The sequence below is a fragment of the Talpa europaea genome (genome assembly GCF_964194135.1).
Source record: "Talpa europaea genome assembly, chromosome: X".
Classification (NCBI taxonomy): domain Eukaryota; kingdom Metazoa; phylum Chordata; class Mammalia; order Eulipotyphla; family Talpidae; genus Talpa; species Talpa europaea.
The window spans coordinates 66,024,163-66,046,945 of NC_140081.1; the positions used below are offsets into that span (position 1 = coordinate 66,024,163).

The following is a 22,783-nucleotide window of genomic DNA, read 5'->3' on the forward strand; positions in this document are numbered from 1 at the left end:
GTGCACCTTTCTATGGATTTTTAACACAGGCATGTACTCCTGTATAACTGTCATCACAGAATACAGAACAGTTCCATTATCCCCCGCAAACTCCCTCATCCTTTATAGTCAAATTTTCCCCCCACCTCAGTTTTCAGTCTACCATATAAAAGACCAGGTGTTGGCTTTACCAGAAGCCCTGCCTCTTGTAGCCTGTGAGAAAGGATTGGTTAATCAGCTGCTTCTGCTTTGAATTTCTCAGTTGATAGCAGGGTAGGGGGGAAAGTGATACTCTGATGACTGTTGCAGCATCTTCACATCAACATTAGCTCTGAGGTAAGATGTACAGTGCTTTTGGATGCCTGCACTTCATCTCTCCTTTTAGATCTGTGAGTCCAACCGTTCAAAAAAGTCTTTTTGTCCTTTTATTATCCAGAATCTGTTCTTTGGCTTTTTAAAAGATTTATTTATGCATTAAAGAACTGGGGTACAGGCCAGAGTTGTGGGGGTTGAGAGGATTCACCAGAGACAGAATGGGGAACAGAACAGGTGGATTGATTGAAATACACTGCTGAGGGGAGCAGCGGGCGCGAGATAGGAGAGGTCTGCTACACCCTGTGGGTCACCTCCCTGGCCAGGAATCAAATTCGTGCTGCAGTGACCTCGGATAGCTTCATAGTGCTGCGTCTTAACCCCTTGTGCTACCAGGGAGGCCCTCTTTGGCTGTTTTAAAGTAAGCTTGATACATGTGACATTGGGGCCTGTAGGGTAAAGAAAATGCCAGGCTTTTCTGCCCTCCCGCCATCAGGATAGATGATGGATCCTTGTCCTGAATGCATGCCTGATGGCGGGCACCTGGAATAGGGTGTGGGCATAGGTAGATGGGATTCAGCTGAGCTAAGACTGTGCTTTTAAGGGTGGCGTCACGGGGACAGCAGCAGCAGCAGCAGCAGCACCAGTAGCAGCAGTAGAAGGAGAAGCCGAAAGAGAAGCCGAGAAGCAGCAGAACGAACGCTAGAGAGCCCAGATAAAGACTTGCTGGGGGCTGGGAGGCCTGCCAGCCTCCCAGCCCCCCAGCCAGCACCCCTGCCTGCCACGTACCCGCTGAACCCCAATAAAAAACCTGCAAAACTACTGAGGACTCTGACTCCTCCTTTACCCGGTCTGCATGGGATCAGAAAACCTGCACTGTGGTCTTCCTGGCCTTTACAGGGCCCCATAGCACTGGTCCTTTCAAGGTAAGGAAAGCAAATTTTTCCCATAGCACCATTCCTAGGCTTAAAATTATTGGTAGAGCATTTTATCCTCATTCACATTATGCTGTAGCCCCCATTTATTTTTTTAAATTTCTTTTTAAAATGAATTTATATGTAGTTTACATCATTTTTCATTTTTTACGATGTTTGCTGGCTTTTCTCACATGTGGTCCCCACAGAATTTCCACCACCAGTTCACCTATGCGCCATCACTACAGTCCCTTGTGCTCTTCCCTCCTCTGTTTTGATCTATTATTATTATTTTTTCCCCAATGCCTTATTTGGTTCCTCCATATTCCTCCTATAAGTGAAACCATGCAATATTTTTCTTTTTCCTCTGACTTATTTCACTGAGCACATTCCCTTCTAGCTCCATCCATGTTACTGCAAATGGCATGCGCTTATCTTTTTTGATGGCTGAATAATATTCCATTGTGTGGATCAAATCATCTATTTTTGGGCATTTGGGCTGTTTCCAAGTCTTACCTATTGTAAATAGTGCTGCAATATACATAGGGGTATGGGTATTCTTTTCAATTAGTGTTTTTGTGTCCTTTGGGTATATCCCTAGTGGGATTGCTGGGTCATATGGTAGCCCCAATTTTAATAGTCTGAGGAACCTCCAGACAGCTTTCCATAGTGGTTGGACCAGTTTGTATTCCCACCAGCAGTGTAGGAGAGTTCCTTTTTCACCACATCCTCTCCAACATTTGTTGTTGGTAGTTTTTTAATATGTGCCATTCTCACTGGTGTAAGGTGATATGTCACTGTGGTTTTAATTTGCATTTCCCTGATTACAAGTGATATTGAACATTTTTTCATATGCCTGTCGGCCATTTGCATTTCCTCTTTGGAGAAGTGTCTTTTAAGTTCTGCCCATTTTTTTTGAAGATTTATTTATGCATACAAAAGCAGGCCAGAGACGTAAGGGGTGAGAGGATTCACCAGAGTTAGAGTGAGGAACAGAACAGGCAGATTGACCGAAGTACACTGCTGAGGGGAGCAGCGGGCGAGTCAGGAGAGGTCTGCTGCGCCATGTGGGTTGCTCCCTGGGTGGCTCGGGGGTTCGAACTCGTGCTGCAGAGGCTGCGGATTGCTTCATAGGTTGCGTCTTAACCCCTTGCGCCACCAGGGAGGCCCCTCTGCCCATTTTTTGACTGGATTGTTTACTTTGTTTTTGTTGAGTCGTTTGAGTTGTTTGTCTATGTCTCTTTTGCTTTGCAGAAGCTTTTTAGTTTGATGTAAACCCAGCTGTTTATCATTTCCTTCACTTTCATTGCTTTGGGGGATGAGTCTTTAAAGATGTTACTGAGATGTATGTCTTGTAGTGTTTTACCTATATTTTCTTCTATATACTTTATGGTTTCAGGTGTTTTATCAGAACTGCATCTTTCCCCCATCCTCAAAACATCAAGCAATAGATTTCCTGGCTTCTAATTCTACATGTCTTTCTTTGCAGGTAATGGCTTTTTTTTCTGTTTATATTTTTATTATTTTCCCCACCATCTACCACCATCTAGCCACCCTGGTGGGTGTGTAGTGTTATCTCATTGTGGTTTTGATTTGTATGTCCCTGTTGTCTAATGATGTTGAACATCTTTCTATATTCCTGTTAACTGGATTAGGTGGGGTCTTATCCAGTTGAGACACAGTGGTCATTGAAAGTGGGGTAACCATCTGGCTCTGTGGCCTGAAGTGGTGACTGAGCTTGCTTCACTAAGATCCTCCTTCTTAGACCCTCGAAGCTTCTGATGGTCTTCTGTAATATTTGAGTAGCCATCATTCTTTCCACAGTCATACCAACCAGCATCCTTTGTGGCTTGGTGAAGGCTTCCCTGAGGCCTGTTATGGTTGGTCTGGGAGACCCCATGGCCTACCAGTCTGGCTTGGAGTGGCCACCACCACTGCCTTCATATCATGAGAAGGGGTGGGGGTAGAGGGCTCCACTGCTTTTGGGCCTGGCCAATGGCAGACATGGAGAGAGCTCTAGGTCTCTGTTAAGCAGGGTTTGCAGTCTTCCCCAACTCCCCTTCCAACCAAGTTCACCCACCTCCATTTTTTTGCTGCCCATTCTTGTCTTCATACTATATTTTTGAAATCCATACAATTCACACAGAAAATCTCAACTTAGTCTAGCCACATTTCAAGTACTTAATCATTATAATGTGAACAGTCACTATATTATTGGACATATTGGATATAGCTTCACCAATTTTTATCTTGTTCTGTTATTTACAGAAGTCTGATAAAATTGTCTTATGACTGTGGATGTGTCTACTTTTATTTCTATTAAGTTTTGCTTTAAAATTTTGACTCTAGGGTATTGCATACTTTAAAATAAAAAATTATCTTTCTGATGGATTGAATCTACTGTCATTTTTAATGATCCTTGTTATCTCTACTTTCTCTGATATTAATATGGTTATACCAGCTCTTTTTGTTAGTGGATATATGGTATATTTTTCCAGTCTTTTATTTTCAATCTGTCTGTGCCCTTATATTACAGGTATATATTCCTTTTAAGCATTATATAGTTGTTGACAATTTTTTTGTCATTGATAATCTTTACTTTTTATTTGGAGTACTTAGTCCATTAACATTTAATGTAGTTGGTATTCTTAAATCTATCATTTTACAATTTTCTTTCTATTCCACAGATTTGATGTTCTTTTTTTTTTAAAAAAAAAAAAGTATTTAGGCATACGAGAACTGGGCTATAGGCCAAGAGGTGTGGGAGGGTGAGAGGATTCACCAGAGACAGAGTGGGGAGCAAAACAGGCAGATTGACTGAAAACACTGCTGAGGGGAGCAGCGGGCAAGACAGGAGAGGTCTGCTGTGCCATGTGGGTATCTCCCTGGCCAGCTGGGAATCAAACTCATGCTGCACAGGCTGCAGATAGCTTCGTAGTGCTGTGCTTAACCCCTTGCGCCACCAGGGAGGCCCAGATTTTATGTTCTTTTTCTAAAATTTTGTATTTTATTTTTCTACTCTGTTGCTTTGTTAGCTGTCTATTTTTACTACTATTGTACTAGTCATCCTAGGATTACCACATACATCTATGACATTAAAATATAATACAAATTCTCATCACTTTCTGGAAATGCAAGGGTATTTCAAACCCTTTAATTTCATTTATTATCCTCGTAACTTATTTGCTATTGCTATGAAATTTGATTATCTGTATATGGTCAACCTGTCATGATGTTATTATTGTTGATTATAGAGTCAATACTTGTTTAGATTACCAGGGGATTTATTATTTTTATTGTTCTTTATTCACGCTTGCATCTCATATCCAAGCTGTCAACTTGGATCGTTTTGATTTAATATTTCTGTGAATGTGAGCCTACTGGTGTCACTTTTTATTTGTCTGAAAATATCTCAGTTCACCTTTTTCTAATTTCTTTATTTTGAGGTAATTATAGATTCACATGCAGTTGTAAGATATAATATAGAAAGATCCCACATACACTTCACCCAGTGTTTCCCAATGGCAGCGTCTTGCAAAACTATAGTATAATTATGAACAGGATATTGACATAAACACAATACTCTGACCTTATTGAGATATCTACAGTTTTAATTATATTCATGTATGTGTGTCTCATTCTATGCAATTTTATCACATGAATAGATCTGTGTGACTACCCCCACATTGAAGATACAGAGAAGTTCTCTATCACAAGACTCTGGTACTACCCCTTTTTTCCAGTGCATAATGTGGATGGAAATTAATAACTAGGATTGTCAAGATTTTAATACCAGGCATCCAAAAAAGGATTATGTCATTATTCCTCTTCCCTGAAGAGATTATGATGAGAATTCGCAGGTATAGGGGGACACTGTAGATAAGATTCACTTAAAAATATTTACTGCGTGGTACTACCCTTTTACAGAGTCATATTCATCTCCCTCCAACCCACCACCAACTCCTGGAAGCCATTAATCTGGTCTCCTTTTCTACCATATAAATGGAATCATACAGTATGTTACCTTTGGGAGTTGACCTTTTCCATTCATCGTAATTCCCTGGAGATTCATCCAAGCTGTTTTGTGTATGAGAGATTCCTTTTTAAAAAAAAAATTATTTATTTATGCATACAAGAGCTGGGGTACAGGCCAGAGATGTGGGGGGCGGGTTATAGAATTCACCCAAGACAGAGTAGGGAACAGAACAGGCAGATTGACCGAAGTACACTGCTGAGGGGAGCAGCGAGTGAGTCAGGAGAGGTCTGGGGCGCCATGTGGGTAGCTCCCTGGCAACCAGGGATCGAACTCATGCTGCAGAGGCTGCGGATTGATTCATAATGCGGTGCTTTAAACCCTTGTGCCACCAGGGAGGCCCGAGAGGTTCCTTTTTATTATTCAGCAGTATTCCATGATATGGCTATGCTCCCATGTGTTTACCTTTTACCCATTGGCATAGAATCTAGACTGTTTACAGTTTGGGAATATTATGAATAAAGTTGCCAAAACATTCATTTACAAGTTTGGTGTGAAAATGTTTTAATTTATTTGGGATAAGTGGCCAAGAATAAAAAAGGTTGTATGGTATGTGAATATTGGGTTTTGTGAAAAACTGCCATATTGTTTTCCAGGGTAGTTACACCATTTTACATCCCCACCAGCAATCTTTGTCACTATTTTCTTTCTTTTAAAAAAAAATATTTATTTTTATTTATTTATGTGTACAAGACCTGGGGTGTAGGCTGGGGTACAGGGGTTTAGAGGATTCACCAGAGACAGAGTGGGGAGCAGAACAAGCAGATCTACTGAAATACATTGCTGAGGGGAGCAGCGGACGAGAGAGGAGAGGTCTGCTGTGCCATGTGGGTTAGCTCCCTGGCCTGGGATCAAACTCGTGGCTAGTGATATCTTGATAGCATTGACTGTAATCCCTCCACCACCAGGGAGGCCCTAGTTGTCACTATTTTCTATTTTAGCCTTTCTGATAGGCATTAATGGTATCTCATTGTGGTTTTAATTTACATTTCAATGACAATGTTATAGCAGAATTATGCACTCAAAAAATTCTTATGTCAGAGTCTCAACCCCCAATACCTCAGAATGTAACTATGTTTGTAGATAAGGTCTTTAAAGATGTGATTAAACTAAAATAAAATTGTTAAGGTGGACCCTAATCCATTGACTGGTGTCCTTAAAAGAAGAAAAAGGAGGGCCTCCCTGGTGGTGCAACCCACATAGCACAGCAGACCTCTCCTCACTCGCCCGCTGCTGCCCTCAGCAGTGTATTTCAGCAGATCTGCCTGTTCTGTTCCCCACTCTGTCTCTGGTGAGTCCTCTCACCCCCGCCCCCCACCCCCCACACACTTCTGGACTGTACTCCAGTTCTTATATGCATAAACAAACAAATCCTTAAAAAGAAGAAGAAGAAAAAGGAACATCAAGGGCACATGTACATGGACAACAACGTAAGGAGGCTGCAAGGAAGCAGGCATCATCAAGCCAAAGAAAGTCCTCAAAAGAAACTGACCCTGCTGACACCTAGATCTTGGACTTTTAGCTTCCAGAACTGTGAGAAAATTTTCTGTTGCTTAAACCAGTCTGTGGTATTTCGTTATGGCAGACCTAGCAAACTAATTTCTGTAATTATGTTGAACATCTTTTCATGTGTTCATTTGCCATCTGTATGTCCTCTCCAGTGAAATGTCTGTCCATGTCTTTTGCCCATTTTCTAATTAAATTGCTTGCATTTTCTTCCTGTTGAGTTTTGAGAGTTCTTTTTAATATTCTACATGTGCGTATTTGTCAGCTATAAGCCTTGAAAATATTTTCTCCCAGTGAGTAGCGTGTCTTTTCACAGAATTCAGAATTTTGATGGGGTCCTCTGTTATTTTTTTTCTTTACAGTATGCTGCTTTTGGTGTCAAGTTTAGGAATTCCTTGCTTAGTTGTAGATCCCAAAGTGTTTGCTATTGTTTTTGCTAAAAGCTTTAACATTTTACGTTATCTCTGATCCAGTTTAAGTTAATATTTGTAAAATGTGCGAGGTGGGGTTGAGATTCTTTTTTTTTTGTCTCTGCATATTTAATTGTTCCAGCATCACTTATTGAAAAAGCTGTTTTTTCCCAATTAAGTGCTTCTGCTCCTTTGACGAAAATCAATTTGATGTATTTGTGTGGGTGTGTTTGCTTTCATTTCTTAAAGATTTTTTGCTAGTTATGAAATTCTAGATTAATTTTGCATTTTTGATGTTTAATTTTCCACCAAAGTGACAGTATCATCTCCTCTTTTGACTTCTGTTGTATCTGTGAAGCTCTCAGTTTTATTGTTACCACTTTATAGCAAATGTCTTGTTTTTCTCTCATCGTCTTAACTCTTACGTCTAAAAACAGTGTAAGCCTTTTCAGGAGCTTGGACTTTTCAGAAAGTGCAGCTACATTTAATGTTACCACCCTAAAACAACTTGTACTTTTAGATACTATTTTCTGTAAAAATTTTAAAGAAGGTTAATTCTTTAATATCCTGCCAATTTTTCTTTTTAATCATACTCTCTTCTATCTGGTTCTAGTTGTGTCTTCAACTAAATGTAATATTCTTGGGTTCACAAAAAAGAGATATAAGGAAGCATTGCCAATGTCTACATTTATAACGGTCACTTCCTACTCAATAGTATAAGCAACATTTTCCTTTCTGCTAATTCCTCATGGACATTTATGGCTTTGTATATGTCTAACAGCAAAGGGTACACAAAAAGTGTACAAAACATTACATAAAGATTAGTAGTATCTCTACCCTTCCCCTTTATTTAAGTGTAAATAAACTTTTAATAATTTTCCCCCCATGATGCTGCCTTTATTTTACTTTTGATGTTTCAACAAACATTTTAGTCAGGATCTCTCCTTCCATTTTTACTGTTCTATGCCTGTGGTAAGTTTTCCCACCATTTTAGAGAACAATTTGTAAAATTTTCCAGGATCTTTTTGGAATTTTTTTTTAGATTTATTTATTTATGCATACAAGAACTGCGGTACAGGCCAGAGGTGCGGGGGGTGAGGGGATTCACCAGAGACAGAGTGGGGAACAGAACAGGCAGACTGACTAAAATATACTGCCAAGGGGAGCAGTGGGTGAGTCAGGAGAGGTCTGCTGTGCTATGTGGGTAGCTCTCTGGCTGGGGATCGAACTCATGCTGCAGTGGTGCGGACAGCTTCATAGGTTGTGTCTTAACCCCTTGCGCCACCAGGGAGGCCCTCTTTTTGGAATTTAAATAGTCTGGATCCTTAAAGTAGTTTCTAGAAGGAAATGTATTTTCCAAACATGCTAACTACATTCAGAGTGGCATTATATGTTCATTTTACTCAAATGCACAGGCAGTCTGGCTCTGGAGAAGTATAAATTGAGGAATTTTGTAAGCCACTGTCATTGGCAACTATCAAAAGTCATGACTCCCAACAATTCAAGCAAAATGACTGCTCCCATATTCATATTTGTGTTTGCAGAACCCCTTGGACAGCTCCCCAAGTTAATTAAGATATGAAAGGTAGGCAGATTATAAAAATGGAGATATAAAGCCAGGAGCTTTAGCTTCTTAGAAATTGACCAGTATTTTTTTTGTCAGTCCATGGGTTTCCCCCCAAAATTTCTACCACTTGTGTCTGTGTTTATATATATATATATATATGAACTGGGGTACAGGCCAGAGGCATGGGAGGGTGAGAGGATTCACCAGAGACAGAGCGGGGAACAGAACAAGCAGACTGATGAAATACACTGCTGAGGGGAACAGCGGGCGAGAAAGGAGAGGTCTGCTGCACCATATGGGACCCTCCCTGGCTAGCTGGGATCGAACTGGTGCTGCAGAAGCTGCAGACAGCTTCACAGCATGGCGCTCAACTGCCTGTGCCACCAGGGGAGGCCCTGTACAAAGTACTTTTTAATAAAAAGTTTGATTAAAGAATTCAGCATAGGTTTGGTAACCCCTGCTCCCTTCTTTTCTGTTGGAGGATTCTATCGTTAAAAAAAATGGATTAAAAAAATGGAACTTAAGTTACTTCTTCCCCTCTGAATCCAAGAAGCTAAGGTGTTGTGAGTGTGTGTGGAAGAACTGGGGTGTAGGCCAGAGGTGGGGGGGCGATTCACCAGAAACAGAGTGGTAAACAGAACAGGCAAATCTACCGAAATACACTCCTAAGGGGAGCAGCGGGTAAGACAGGAGAGGTCTGCTGCGCCATGTGGGTAACTCCCTGGCTGGTAATTGAACTCAGGCCATAGTGGTGACAGTGCTGAGACTTAAACTCTTTGCCACCAGAGAGGCCCCTGAGAAGCTAAAGACCTTCAGAGCAGATTCGGCCTGGCCTAATCATCCAGAACGAGAGACTATATATATCACAGATGGTTATCATTTCTCACTGTGATGATCCTGTTCACTGGCAAGATGTGACCTAATGATTGATGTCAGTTCAATCAGATTAATAGCTCCCATGCAGAGAGATTTAAGAAATGGGCCATCAGGTGCCTGGAATTTTAGGTGAAAGCACTTGCTCTCAACTGTGGACCAAAGCTGAAGCATGGAAAGAGGGTTAAACATGTCCCCTGTCCCTAATAGTAGGGCAGGAGTACACTGGCAGTTCCACATATGTTTAAAGCGGGGAGGGGGTGGATTTCAATGCTGGCTCCCTCTCTTAGGTTGCCATGGTGATAAGAGAGTAAGGAACAAAACACAGCAGAAAGAGAACATCAGTGCCACCCAGAGAGCCAATGCTCCAGGAGGAAGTAACATGTTCCCCATCTTGGCAGAACCAAGCTTGCCAGGGTTTCAGTGTCACACAAAGGCGAAGGAGGGGGGTCTTTGTGCTTAGCAATTTGTTATCTCAGTATGCATGTGCTGTCGCCAATGTGTTAGAATGAGAGGACACCAGCATCTGGTACTGACAGTCAAACTTGCATTCTCTACCCACAGAGTCAATGACTGTGAAGTGACACTGAGAGCTATTATCATACTGTTTCCCTCACTGCCTGTGAACAGGTGCTGCCCTTGGGACCACGCTGATGACACACACAAACACCTCCCAATCGTTGTGCTAAGGACAGACTTGCACGTTCAAGCCCCTGATGTTTATGTTCAACATGAGATAAGTGGCTAAATCAAGCTGCGAGTACAGGACAGTGGCTAATTTCTCAGCTGCCATTTCTTTTAGGAGACTCATTTGGGGATTCAACCTTGGCCTCAGGAGAAACAGAAAGCTGGTTGTCAGAATGCAGTGGTATGGCCTCCAAACAATAAATCTTATCAGGCTATAGATGCTTCGTGTCTAGCCAGGGCCCTGGCCGATTGCAAAGTTTGATGGAAAAGCAGTGGACTCAACATCAAGATTCTGAGGGCGGGTCTTACCTCCTACATTGATTGCTATGTAACCTTCAGCAAGCCACATCCTTCTCATCATTGTCAGCTTCCTCATTGAAAAATTGTGTATATCTGGGCCTCTCTGGTGGCACAAAGGGTTAAGACGCAACCTATGAAGCTATCTGCACCACTGCAGCATGAGTTCGATCCCAGGCCAGGGAGCCACCCACATGGCGCAGCAGACCTCTCCTGACCCTCCTGCTGCTCCCCTTGGCAGTGTATTTCAGTCAATCTGCCTGTTCTGCTCCCCACTCTATCTCTGGTGAATCCTCTCACCCCCCACACCTCTGGCCTGTACCCCAGTTCTTGTATGCATAAATAAATAAATCTTTAAAAATTAAAAAAATTGTGTATACCTAATGCAGAGGTCATGGATGTTAATGCTACTCTGAAAAAGCCTCGCAAAAGCAAGCTTATTCACATTCATAGGATGTCGAAGGACAAAGATGTGCAGTCCAAGATTCTTGAGCTTATTCATGGAGAAAGGCAAATGTCTTGGACCACGTCTTACCCGCAAGCTGCATGTGTCCTTAGTACCTCCTTTGGGGCAAGATAGTGGGTTTGGGGTGTGGGGAACCAAATAGAGGTAGATAAGGTTGTCAAGGGAGAGTCAAAAGATGTAACTACTAAAATGATAGCATGTGTCAAAAAAGAACAATGATTTTATACACACACATATCATAATATTTATCTCACATCTATAATGTACTCTGCTAAGTCCTTTACAAGGTTCACCTCATTTCATCCTTACAGTAAATTTACAATGTGAAACTGGTATCATCATCAGCCCTATTTTATAGACGAAACTGAGGCTTAGAGACTAATTTTCTATTTTTCCCATGGTCATTTAGCTAGAAAGCAGTAGCACTAGTATTCGATCCCGGATCCAGCATAACTTCAGAACAGTCACCATAACCAAAAGTCACAAAATTGCTGGTAGAATCCTTGGTGTGCATGGGCCTTCAGTTCACTTGCCCAGTGTTTTAGAACCACGCTCAGTCTAAAGTTCAGCCACCAGGGGGCGCTGCCTCTCCTGCTGATAATGGACACCAGTCGACTGGCTAGGCACTTGGCGCTGACAGTTCTCTCCCAGGGGTGGAAGACTTTTCTAAGAATCTGGAGACAGACCGTAGTTTGTTCTTGCACTCTCTCCCTCGACTCCTTTTAGTTTGCATTTGATCTCAGGCCCAGGTGTCCCCAGTGATGGGCATATTTGTAATGGCTTAGTATGACAGTTTTCCTATTAGTCTTCCCTCTTCCCACAGGAAGCCAGGTGAGCTGCCTGCCCTAAGGGCCTCCCAGGGCTTCTCTCAGAGAATGAGAAGGGTAGGAAGAGCGCACTCATTAATAGCCAGGGCTCTGTCCTTACTCTGTCCCAGGATTCCACCCTCCCCCACCCCACCCCCACCCCCGTGTTTCCATTTCCTGACGGTCACTTCACCATGAGCCCCGGTCTCCTATCTGTAAATCTGAAGATAGCACCACCATCCACCCTGTCAGAAGTGTCAGGATAAAGATTCTGTGGCGCCGAGCTCAGTGCCTTCGGCTCCACAGGCCCAAGCTCAGTGCCTTCTGCTCCACAGGGGAGCTGGCCCACTAGTAGTTCCTCCCTCTAAGCCCAGACTCTTCAACCAGAAAGAAGATGGCCTAAGGCCCATTCCACTCAGAGGACACACAGAACTGAGGGGTGGAAACAGCATCCCCTCATCAAATCCTTACCTCCAGGAGACCCCCCGCCCACCCGAAGTCCAGGTTCTGTAAGAGTCTGCCACCGCCCTGCAGGAACCTGCCAAATTTCCCTCCTTAGAGGACATCTTTCCTAGGCCCCCAGCTCCTCCTAACCTCTGACTCACTTGCCTCCAGCCACTCTGAACTGAAACCCTTTATCTCTCGCCCACCTTCCCACAGCTTTAATCCTCCACCAAGCCCTTTAGGGACCACCTCCTGAAAGCACAGGGCTCTGTAGTGAGGCACACCTGAGTCCTGGTCCTGCTACTTCCTTTGGAGCACTCTGGGCCAAGTGCTGTAATCTCTCAACTCTTGACTCAGCCATTTTAATAAATGCGTGACCTGAACTTCAGTTTCCTCACCTATAAAATGAGGATAACAGAAGTATTTATGTGTCAGGGTTGTTGTAAGGATTACATGAGGTAATACATGTAAAATACCTGCTACTTAGAAATCGCCCTAGATCACTAGCTGTGTGATTAGGGGAAACATTTTTTTTTCACTTATTTTTTATTAATCCACCATAAGCGTACTACATATCCCTCCCAGTGCTTATCTTAAAGGAGTGAATCCATGTAAAGTTCCTTGCTATGTACCCAGCCGCAGTAAAAATTCAATAATTATCAGTTCTGGTAACGCCTATCCATCCACCTACCTGGTTGCCTAGTCTTCTCTGGACAGACAGCTCCCTTTCCACCTTAGTGGGTGTTGCCACCTCCTACACACCCACTCGTGTGTCTGTGTCTCCTTTCCTCTCAGTCCCCTATAAAATGATGGCCTGAACCTATATAAAGAAAACTATAAAACACTGTTAAAAGAAATAGAAGACACAAAGAAATGGAAAGACATCCGCTGCTCATGGATTGGAAGAATTAACATTATCAAAATAGTCATCCTACCAAAAGCAATTTACAGATTCAATGCTATTCCAGTAAAAATTTCAATGACATTCTTCAAAGAATTAGAACAAATATAGATGAAATTCATATGAAGCCACCAAAAAACTCGAATAGCCAAAGCTCTCCTGAAAAAAAATGAAGGGAATGGAGGTGTCACACTCCCAGACTTCAAGCTATACTACAAGCCATAATAATAAAACTGCATGATATTAGAACAAGAACAGACACACAGACCAATGGAACCGAATAGAAAATCCAGAAATAAACCCACAGATTTACAGTCAGCTAATCTTTGACAAAGGAGCAAATAATATGCAATGGAGCAAAGAAAGTTTGTTCAATAAATGGTGCTGGGAAAACTGGGTTGCTACATGCAAAAGAATGAAGCTTGACTACTACCTCACACCATACACAAAAATCAACTCAAAATGGATGAAAGAACTAGACATAAGACCTGAAACCATTAAATATATAGAAGGAAATATAGGCGAAACACTACATGACATGCACCTCAATAACATCTTTAAAGACACATCACCCAAAGCAGTGATAGTGAAGGCAAAGATCAACAGCTGGGACTACATCAAATTAAAGAGCTTCTGTACAGCAAAAGAGACAGTAACCAAATCAGAGACACCCCACTGATTGGGGGAAAATTTTTGCACACAACACTAATGATAAAGGACTGATCACAAAAATCTACAAAGAGCTGATGAAACTCAACAAAAACAAAGTAAACAACCCAGTCCAAAAATGGGCAGAAGAGCTAAAAAGAAACTTCTCCAAAGAGGAAATGCAAATGGCCTACAGGCATATGAAAAAATGTTCAACATCACTTGTAATCAGGGAAATGCAAATCAAAACTACCATGAGATACCATCTTATACCAGTGAGAATGGCACATATTAAAAAAACTTGCAACAACAAATGTTGGCGAGGATGTGGAGAAAAAGGAACTCTCCTGCACTGCTGGTGGGAGTGCAAACTGGTCCAACCACTATGGAGAGCTGTGTGGAGATTCCTCAACCTGCTAAAGATGGAGCTTCCATATGATCCAGCAATTCCTCTCCTAGGTATTTACCCGAAGGACACAGAAACATTCATTCAAACAGGCACCTGCACCCTTCGGTTTATAGCAGCTCTATTTACAATAGCTAAGCTATGGAAACAACCCAAATGCCCAAAAATAGATGACTGGATCAAGAAGATGTGGTTTATATACACAATGGAATATTACTCGGCAATCACAAAAGATAAACTCATGCAATTTGCAGCAACATGGATGGCGCTGGAAGGGATCATGCTCAGCGAAATAAGCCAGAAAGAGAAAGAAAAATACCGGATGGTCTCGCTCATAGCAGGAATTTAGAAAACCTAAATAATGGACCAGGAAAAAGACTAATTATAATAAAGTAAAAATCAAAATCAACAAGCAACTATAAACCAGAGACACACTATGGGTGGGGGGAAGGAAGGAGTAGGATCAAAATAAGGGGGGTGGGATTGTATGGGGAACATAACCAAGATGAAAATGCATACATTGTGCAAAAATGAAAAATGATGTAAAAAATATATAAAATAAAATTTTAAAAAAGGGGAAAAAATGATGGCTTGAGTTTACTGTTCTGTCCTGTCAGGCTTGGTGTTGGTCACTATGTTTTTGGTTTCATCGGTGCTGGACAGGCTTGTAGCAACCACCCCCTGCCACCAGGCATGCCTGCAAAGCCAGGCACAAAAAACCTTGCTAACACGTCCAATTTTGTCATTCCTAAAGGTGCATCTTAATGATTCCTACCTCCTAGGGTTGTTGTGATGTTAGTACCAGAGGCGATCATGCATGTAACATGAGTAGCAAAGGCCTGGCAGAGTGTTGTGGCTACCACTTACCAAGCATTCACGCTTTGCCAGGTTTATGTACCTGAGTTTGTGTGCTTGCATGGAGGTTGCTACAAGCCTTGCTTGCCAGCTGGGAGTAAACCAAAAACACAGTAACCAACACCAGGACCCTGACAGGTCAGAACAGTGAGCTCAGGCCACCTAACAACCTTGTTTGGGAGGAGGATTGGCAACCAGGGGCCTGGGGCAGAAAGGAGACAAACTGCCCACTAGATAACCACACAGGTACAGTTGGGGGAGGGGTGATGAGAGGTGGGGGTTGGCGACACCCACTGGGGTAGGGGAGGGGGCTTTCCTTGTCCAGCGAGAGAGGAGACGAGGCTACTGTTTCAATGAACATGTGCAGTGGGGGTTGTGTATGTGTGTGATGTGATAAGCAACTAGAGCTGGTAGTGAGTGGGCTGAGAGGAGAGAGCGGACCTTGACACCCGAAGAAAGAGCCTAAGGATAGAGCCAGCATGTGGCGGATGTGGAATTTGAACCCAGGTACATCCGTCTCCAAAGCCCCTGCTCTTAATCATTTCAATAGTAATACCTGCCGCAGAGAAAGTACTGAATAAATATTTCTTTAATGAAGGAATTACTGAGGCCTCTTTCTGGAAAGTTTTCTCTCTCCATGTCTACCTGGATCCATCTGAGGCCCAGCTCAAATACGGCCTCACCTCAACTGATATATTCTCTTTCTTTAGCTCTAGGGTGGGAGAAACAAGGGGCATCAATGCTGGGGTGAGGAAATGTGGGGTGCAGGGATAGGCCAGAGTGGGTGGAGCCAGAGGAAGGACTGAGTTTTGCACAGACTTTTCTCCAGAGAATTTGAAGTTGCTTCAAGGATTGGATTCCACCCGTAGCAAAGAACCTCACAATGGCTCTGATTGGTGCATTCCAATCACTTAGCAACCATGTGTGGGGAGGAGGATAAAAAGCCATTTTAGGTCAGGAGATTAAGAGGAAAGTGAAGCAAATATCTACCGTTGGCCAAGAGCACGTGTACAGGAAGTGGGAGGGAGGGAAGAAAAGTGGGAAGCACTATTCTGGGTTAAGAATTACTGCCTTAAGGGTTGTAGGGTCTCTAAGTTCCTGGGAACTTGGGGATTTATAATTCTATGGTCTAGGAAACCCTAAAACCAAGGATATTAGGGTTCTAAGGATTCTAAGCTCCTATAGCCTATGGTTCAAGGATTTGAGCAATTTTTGAGCTATGAAATGCTGGCAGTGCTGGAGCTTAGGACCTAAAACAAGGACTTTAAACTGCAGAACACTGGACACATTAAAATGTTAATCCTCCTTCAACTTCAAATCTAAATTTAACTCTTGGGAATGTGGTTTCCAAATGGTCTTCCTCACAGTTTAGGGCTCTCTGAAGGTACCACAAAGAAGGGAGTGGAGTTAGTTAGCAAGACAGAGGACACCAGGGTAGGAATTCTGGGTCCCCTGCTTCTGTCAGGGGCAGCTCCATCTTGACTGGGTTTATATATTGGGCTTCAAAAGAAGGGTGTTCCTGCTGAAGCAAACAAAACCTGGAAAGACCAGTGCAGGAAGCCACATCTAGCCCTTGTGGTTTTTTTAATGGACAAACACTGCAAAGATTTGAGAGCTCTGGAGGAGATGACAAAAATCAATCATTAGTTGACTAAACTAGTCATTAACTGACTTTAGCCCGGAAGCTCATTTCAGTTATAAAATGAATAATACCCCCTACTAGGACTCTCATTCCTATGACTACTGCCACTTACCCAGTGTTTTTACTATGTGCCAGGGGCTGTGCTAAGTATTTGACATGTATTATTAGCTCATTAAATCCTTGCAACCTTGACAGGAACTATCATTATTAGCCCCATTTTACAGATGAGGTGTTGGATCTCAGAGCCAATAAATTTCCCAAGGTCATACAGCTAGGTGGTAGATTCCACTTTATTTACAAGCAGTAACAGAATGGACTAAAGGAATTAAAGAGGTCAAAAGCAAACTGCCTGGTGGCCTTAATTAAGGAATAAGGTTACATCCTGACCAGTAGATGGCGCTGGCGTGTGTTTGGTGACCTGCTCGAGGCTATGTCCCCTTCAGGGACGTCCCCGCAAGGGCTGAGCACTGAAGCAGCCTGTCTCAGATTGAGGGGAGCGGTCAATAAAGATGGCCAGCATTTTGCTGAGATGACATTACCCTCTCGTGTCTGTAGCTAAGATATGGAGAGAGAAGCAAGTGAGGGGACCAAGAACCGCTTTAAGAAAACTGGAGACTCTTTTTCCCTCAACGTTTCCCGAGTGCCTATTTTCTGCCAGGTAGCATGCCGCGTGTTGAAGTCACACAGGAATATGGAACGTACGGAACACGGCCCCATCTTACTGCACAGGAAAGGGGACGATGCCGTGGTAGGGAAGGCACTAGGCATGGGATATATGGGAGTACCCAACCTTCGCTTGGGTTGCTGGGGAGGCTTCTCGCAGGAGAGGTGTCTGAGCTAGTCCTATGGGATGAATGGGCGTTTGTCACACATGCAAAGGTGGAGAGGCTTTCCAGGGCAGATTTAAAGCCACTGAGGGGTTAGAAAGCACAAGATATTCCCGGAGAGGCAGTCTAGGCCTCAAGTGTTGAGAGAGGAGTGTGAAGAGACAGGCAAGAGCCAGACCACTGGACAACCTAGAATATCAAGTTATTTGTGATTTCTGACTATATTAGTGGAGAAGGCATCGATTTTTCCAAGAGGATCTGTGATTAAAGAAACAACAAAAAACAATCCAACGGTTGATGAGCCAATGAAGAGCCTCAGCAGGGCTTTGCCTGATCTAGAAGCCCGCGTGCAGGATGCAATGCAAAGGAACATGCCAGGGGCAAGAAAACTGGGGCAAGGTCAGGTATGAAGGCCTGAGCTGTGGAAGATACAAAGGGAACCGAAGAGGTAAAATTGATAGGAATTAGTAGCCCCCTAAGGCCCCCTCCCCACATGCACGTACCCATCAGCAAGGCTCAACTGAGGAGCAGCTCTCACCTCTCCCCACATCTCAGGCCCAGCCCTACTCTTAGCCTTCATACTGGGGGCGTTGTTTCTCTCTTTCTGAGTAGTCTTTGACATTTAATCAAGTCTGATTTCACAAGTTGATGGAGAGGACCTGGCCCTTGCTGGGCCCCCAGGCCTACGTCCCATGGAGAAAGGTCTGTCAACTAACCTCATGTAGAACAATGCATTGGCCTTGAAATGGTCTCTGACCCTCTGCCCACAGCTTCACAACATGGGCAGAGTTCAGTTAAGAAATCAGCACAGTTCCAGGAAAAAGGCAAACATCATCTAGTTTATTTTTCTCCTGATTCATCTCCTGTCAACACATAGACCCCAACAGATATCAGGTGATGTGGGGGAGGGGAAAGATCCCCAAAGTAAGCTGATTTTCTGAATGCCCCCTTCCCTTCTTATGAGCCCCATCAGAAAAGCACCCCAACTTTCCTTGGATCTTGTGTTGGTGTCCTAGGAGGTGAAGCCAGAAGTCACGATTTCCATGGGGAGACAGAACTAGGAGGCACCCGGAAGGTCAAAGGGCCTTGAAGAGAGACTCTTCCCCACTGCGTGGGCATGCTCAGTCCTGCCCTGCTTCCTGGGGGCGGGGGGAGCTAGAGAAAGCAGGTCTTCTTTCCCCTAGAGCACCAAGTATCAACACCGCAACAGCCCAGACGATGAGGTATCAGAGGCCTGGGCTTAGAGGCCAGCTGGGAACATCCTGGGGGTGCTGGGTGATTCAGAGACCCAACTTTCAATCCAGAGAGTGGTGCCTGAAGATTCCTACTTAACTGATGCCCTGGATCTTTGCCAGGCATCCTGTATCCCTTCAGTTTGGACAGGTCGGGGGTGGGGAAGGAAGGTAAGCTGTGGCCCTGTGCCGAGCTGACCCAGGAACCCTCACACACTCTGCTGGCCCCTTTTCATCTGCCTCCTCTTTCTCCTCCTCTTCTTTCTGCTCCTCCTCTTCTTTTTGCTCCTCCTCTTCCTCCTCTACTTCTTCGCTGTCTGAATCCTCATACAGGTTGATGGTTGCCTGGACAGGGAAGTTCTGCAGTAAAATCTCCCCATCTCTGTATAGGTAGTCAAAGGAGCGGGATTTAGGCCAGAAGAGTCTGCAGACAGAAAACAGAGATGGTCCCTAACTTAGGTCTCATATATGCAAAGGGTTCAATAGGGCCAAGAAGGCAGTGAGTCCCTAACCTGTCTCCTACCTGCAGGAAAAAACGGAAAGGAAGAAAGAGAGCTTTGTAACAGAACACCTGGATTGTTACAAAATGGCCCCCAGCAGAAAGGTAATATCTGTTGGGCCATAACTGCGGGGGTGAGGGGGGCACCCCAGCATCTGCCAGTTCTGACACTGATCCCGCCCCTAACCCTAGAAAACCTCTAGCCAAGAATTCTCTAGCCCTAGGTCCTTCATCTCCTACTAGGGCTTCCTTCACTGGCCTGTCCATAGAAGCTCATTTTTAGGGGTCACTGATGATGCCTGCAGGGGTGGTAACCTTGACAAACTCCCTTAACCTCTCTGGGCTTCAGTTTCCTGGGCTCTGACACAGTGATCATAGCAGTGCCTCCCCCCTCCTCCTTCACAGGGCTGTTGTGAGGATTTAAAGAGCCAGTGGACCTATGTCAAGTTCTGAGCTGGGTGCCAGAAGCTTACCTGACAGGGTGATGGAACTCACAGTCAGCCTTGGTGACCTCGGCACCTGTTGCCCCACCAATGGCCTGTCCAAAGCAAAAACTAGCATGTGGCTCCAAGTACATGGCCAGATAACTGCCTCCTCCATGTCAGAGGTCAGACACCTGCAGGTGAAATGATCTAGAAGAGACCTGAGACATCTCTGGGGTTCAGGCCCCCACCCCCAACAAGGGGGTCTGTGCTGATTGTGGGTGAAAAACAAGCGGCCAGAGTCCTGGAGGTTGTTTGCTTTCCTGCCCTATTTTAACATCTGTTTGGAGACAGTCCAGGGGACAGAGTTCTACTGGAGCAGCAAAGATTCGGGGGGCAGGGGTAGGGAAATAGCCCTGGGACGAGATGCCAGGATTCTAGCCCCAGCACTAGCACAGAGGCGCTTCAGGCCTGCGCCGATTCCTTCCCCGCACTGCACCTCAGTCTCTTCAACTTTCATATTGCCTCAGAAACCTGGGTGCTGCCCTCCTCCCAGACCTTTGTGGGAAGCAAATATGAGTGAGGCTGTGAAGATGCTCCCCGAGGTGGGCAGCCCTGTCCTGAGGCCTGGGGCTCCCCGGGAAAGGACCTGCTCAGTGTGTGTCCACGAACCGGTGTAAAAGGGGCTCAGACTCACTCAATCCGCAGTTTCCTCACCTGCTTTACAGGATCACTTGTAGAGGACAGCCAGGGCCTCCAGAGACAAGCGCCTCTAGGACAGAGAGGGGAGATCAGTGGGTGGAGGAAGAAGAGAGAGGAGGGTGGACTTTCTGAGATAACAAAAGAGGCCTCCAGAAAACTCAGTTCCAGGAAGTCTTTCCTGGGGACCCTGAGGCCAGGCTGGGACACTGCCCCTCCTCTAGGCTCCTCTAAGGCGCCAACAATGTTATCATTGCTCTCCTGACACTACTTTGTAATTGCTGACCTGCCTTTGAGATTCTTACGGGCAGATTTCTGTTCGATGGGCTCTGAAGCCCCAGCTCCTCGCACAGTGCCAGGTGCGCACTAGGTGATGTAGGAAATGTTTGTTGAATGTGAGATGTTGGGAGGAACGAACGAGGGTTGAGTAAGTGATATCTTGCCCACTGAGAGAGCAGAGTCCTACCATCTTCCTGGGCTGGTGAAAGACATATTCCTGGCCCAGTGCTTTCCCACGGGATTTGCAAGGGAAGGAAAAGGCCATTGGAAACCTTGGAGAGCACTCAGGAAACAGAGTGCCTCCTCCAAGGCATCCGGGGCCTCTTTTGCCCCCTCCACAGTCTAGGTCATGTGAATCTTGGGGTTTCCCTGCAGTATCCCCTGTGAGCCACTTGGCCTCTGAGGTCGGTGGCTGGACTTTCAGTTGTGGTGGTGCCTACTGTCCCCAGGCCCCCTCTGGCCACCCACAGGAAGGTAAAAGCCAGTGGGGATGGTGCAGCCCAAGATCTGGAGTGGGGCCCTCCCTGAAGGCTGTGAGGCCTTTGTTGTTCCCAGCTGCAGAGCACGGGGATACCCTCGGCATCTTATTTCCCTTCCTTTTCCAGGAACTCCATGAAGCCTGAGTTCAGGTTACCAAGGGCCAGTTCCCACTTACCTTTCACTCCCATGTCCTCCTTGTCCAGAGGAGAGAAGGGGCGATGGGCTTAACAGACCAGGGAGTGCCAGTGGGGCCTGTGCTAGGGCCTGGGCTGAGCTGGAGGCAGCGGCAGTGGGAGCAGCAGGGTCCATCCTTGGGATGTCAAGGCCAGATAGGCTCCGGGGGCTCCTATTTCTCAGAATCTCCTGCACTCTTGGGGCCTTTACTGGGAAACCCTTTTATAAGGCCTGGCTGAACTCATAAATTATTCAATGAAGTGCAGCCATGGGGGACTTTGAAGGGGGGATGAAGATTTAAGAAGGGGGCTCAGGGAGGGAGAGCTTGGTCCCTGGGTGTGAAATCTCTCCCAGTTGAATAAACAGAGTGTCAGTGGGGGGTAAGGGGTTTTCTTTCCCTCCAAGTTAGAAAGGAAAACAGAGAAGGGGCAGCTCACACACCGTTTGTGTGAATTCCCAGGCAGTAGCAGGCCCAAGGAGGGGGAGAGGAGGGAAGCTCATTAGCACCCCAAACTGTTATAGAGCAACCCCGATATTAAACGGGTTCCTGGCTGTGGGTCCTCACCCGCGCGCGTTAAAGGGACTTATGAATACTCTACTACAGACACGCAAAAGGGTTAATAAAAGGTTTATTTACAAGAGAAAAAGAAATAAGGAAAATGTACAACTCAGGGAGAAAATAGGGAAATAAAGTCTTTAATGCGTCCTACCCGATCCAACGACCTGGAAACCCAAAGTCACCCTCAGAGCTGGGAGGACCACTGTGAGCTGGCGGAGAGCCAAAATGGAGAGAGAGCCCCCAAAGCCCACGTGTCTGCCTTTTGTATCCACCTGGCTGCTTAACCCCACCCTCAGGTCCCAGCCACCTTCCCTTTGGTGGTGATGGGATTTGGAGTTCCCAGTGTCTTTGGCTTTGACCTGGGGTGGGGGTGGAGTCCACAAAGCCTGTATGGAATTTGCTTTGGGACATCCTTTTCCCCCTAACAAAACCACAGAAAACTGCCCAGCATGAGGGTTGGATAGACAGGTCTTTCACAAAGCTGGTTCCCAGCAAGAAGGGCAGGTGACCCAGCAAAGGAGAGGAGGGACTCACGTATTATTTCAGCTCAAATGCCTCATAGATTTACCAGGTGAACCTGATATAGGGTGACTGTCAATAAGCACATCACCTGGGCTAGGAAAAAACGGGGTTCTGGGTGGAGTAGTTCCATTGCCTGTGGGATAGTCCTCCAAACTTATTTCTGCGCCCTCCCTCTGATGGGCAGCTTAATTGCTGGTCTTTAGCAGTAAGCGTCAGAGGAAGGAACTTACCAGGTAGCAGCTTGCAGGGCCTCGGGCTCAGGCTGCAAATCTCAGCGCTCAGCTTCCAGCCCAGGAGCCAGGGTGCTGGGGACACAGGGTTCCACCTGGCTGTTAAGCTGCTGA

General features: G+C 45.0%; 1 protein-coding gene across 1 annotated transcript; it reads right to left on the reverse strand.

Moving 5' to 3' along the window:
• Positions 1 to 18,943: 18,943 nt before the first annotated feature.
• Positions 18,944 to 21,493, reverse strand: RIPPLY1 (ripply transcriptional repressor 1; the record flags this gene model as incomplete). Its single annotated transcript, XM_084258982.1, has 4 exons — positions 18,944 to 19,229; positions 19,778 to 19,842; positions 20,444 to 20,498; positions 21,360 to 21,493. The coding sequence occupies 4 exons, from the start codon at positions 21,491 to 21,493 to the stop codon at positions 18,944 to 18,946; spliced, it is 540 nt and encodes a 179-aa protein (XP_084115108.1).
• Between the last annotated feature and the right edge of the window lie 1,290 nt (positions 21,494 to 22,783).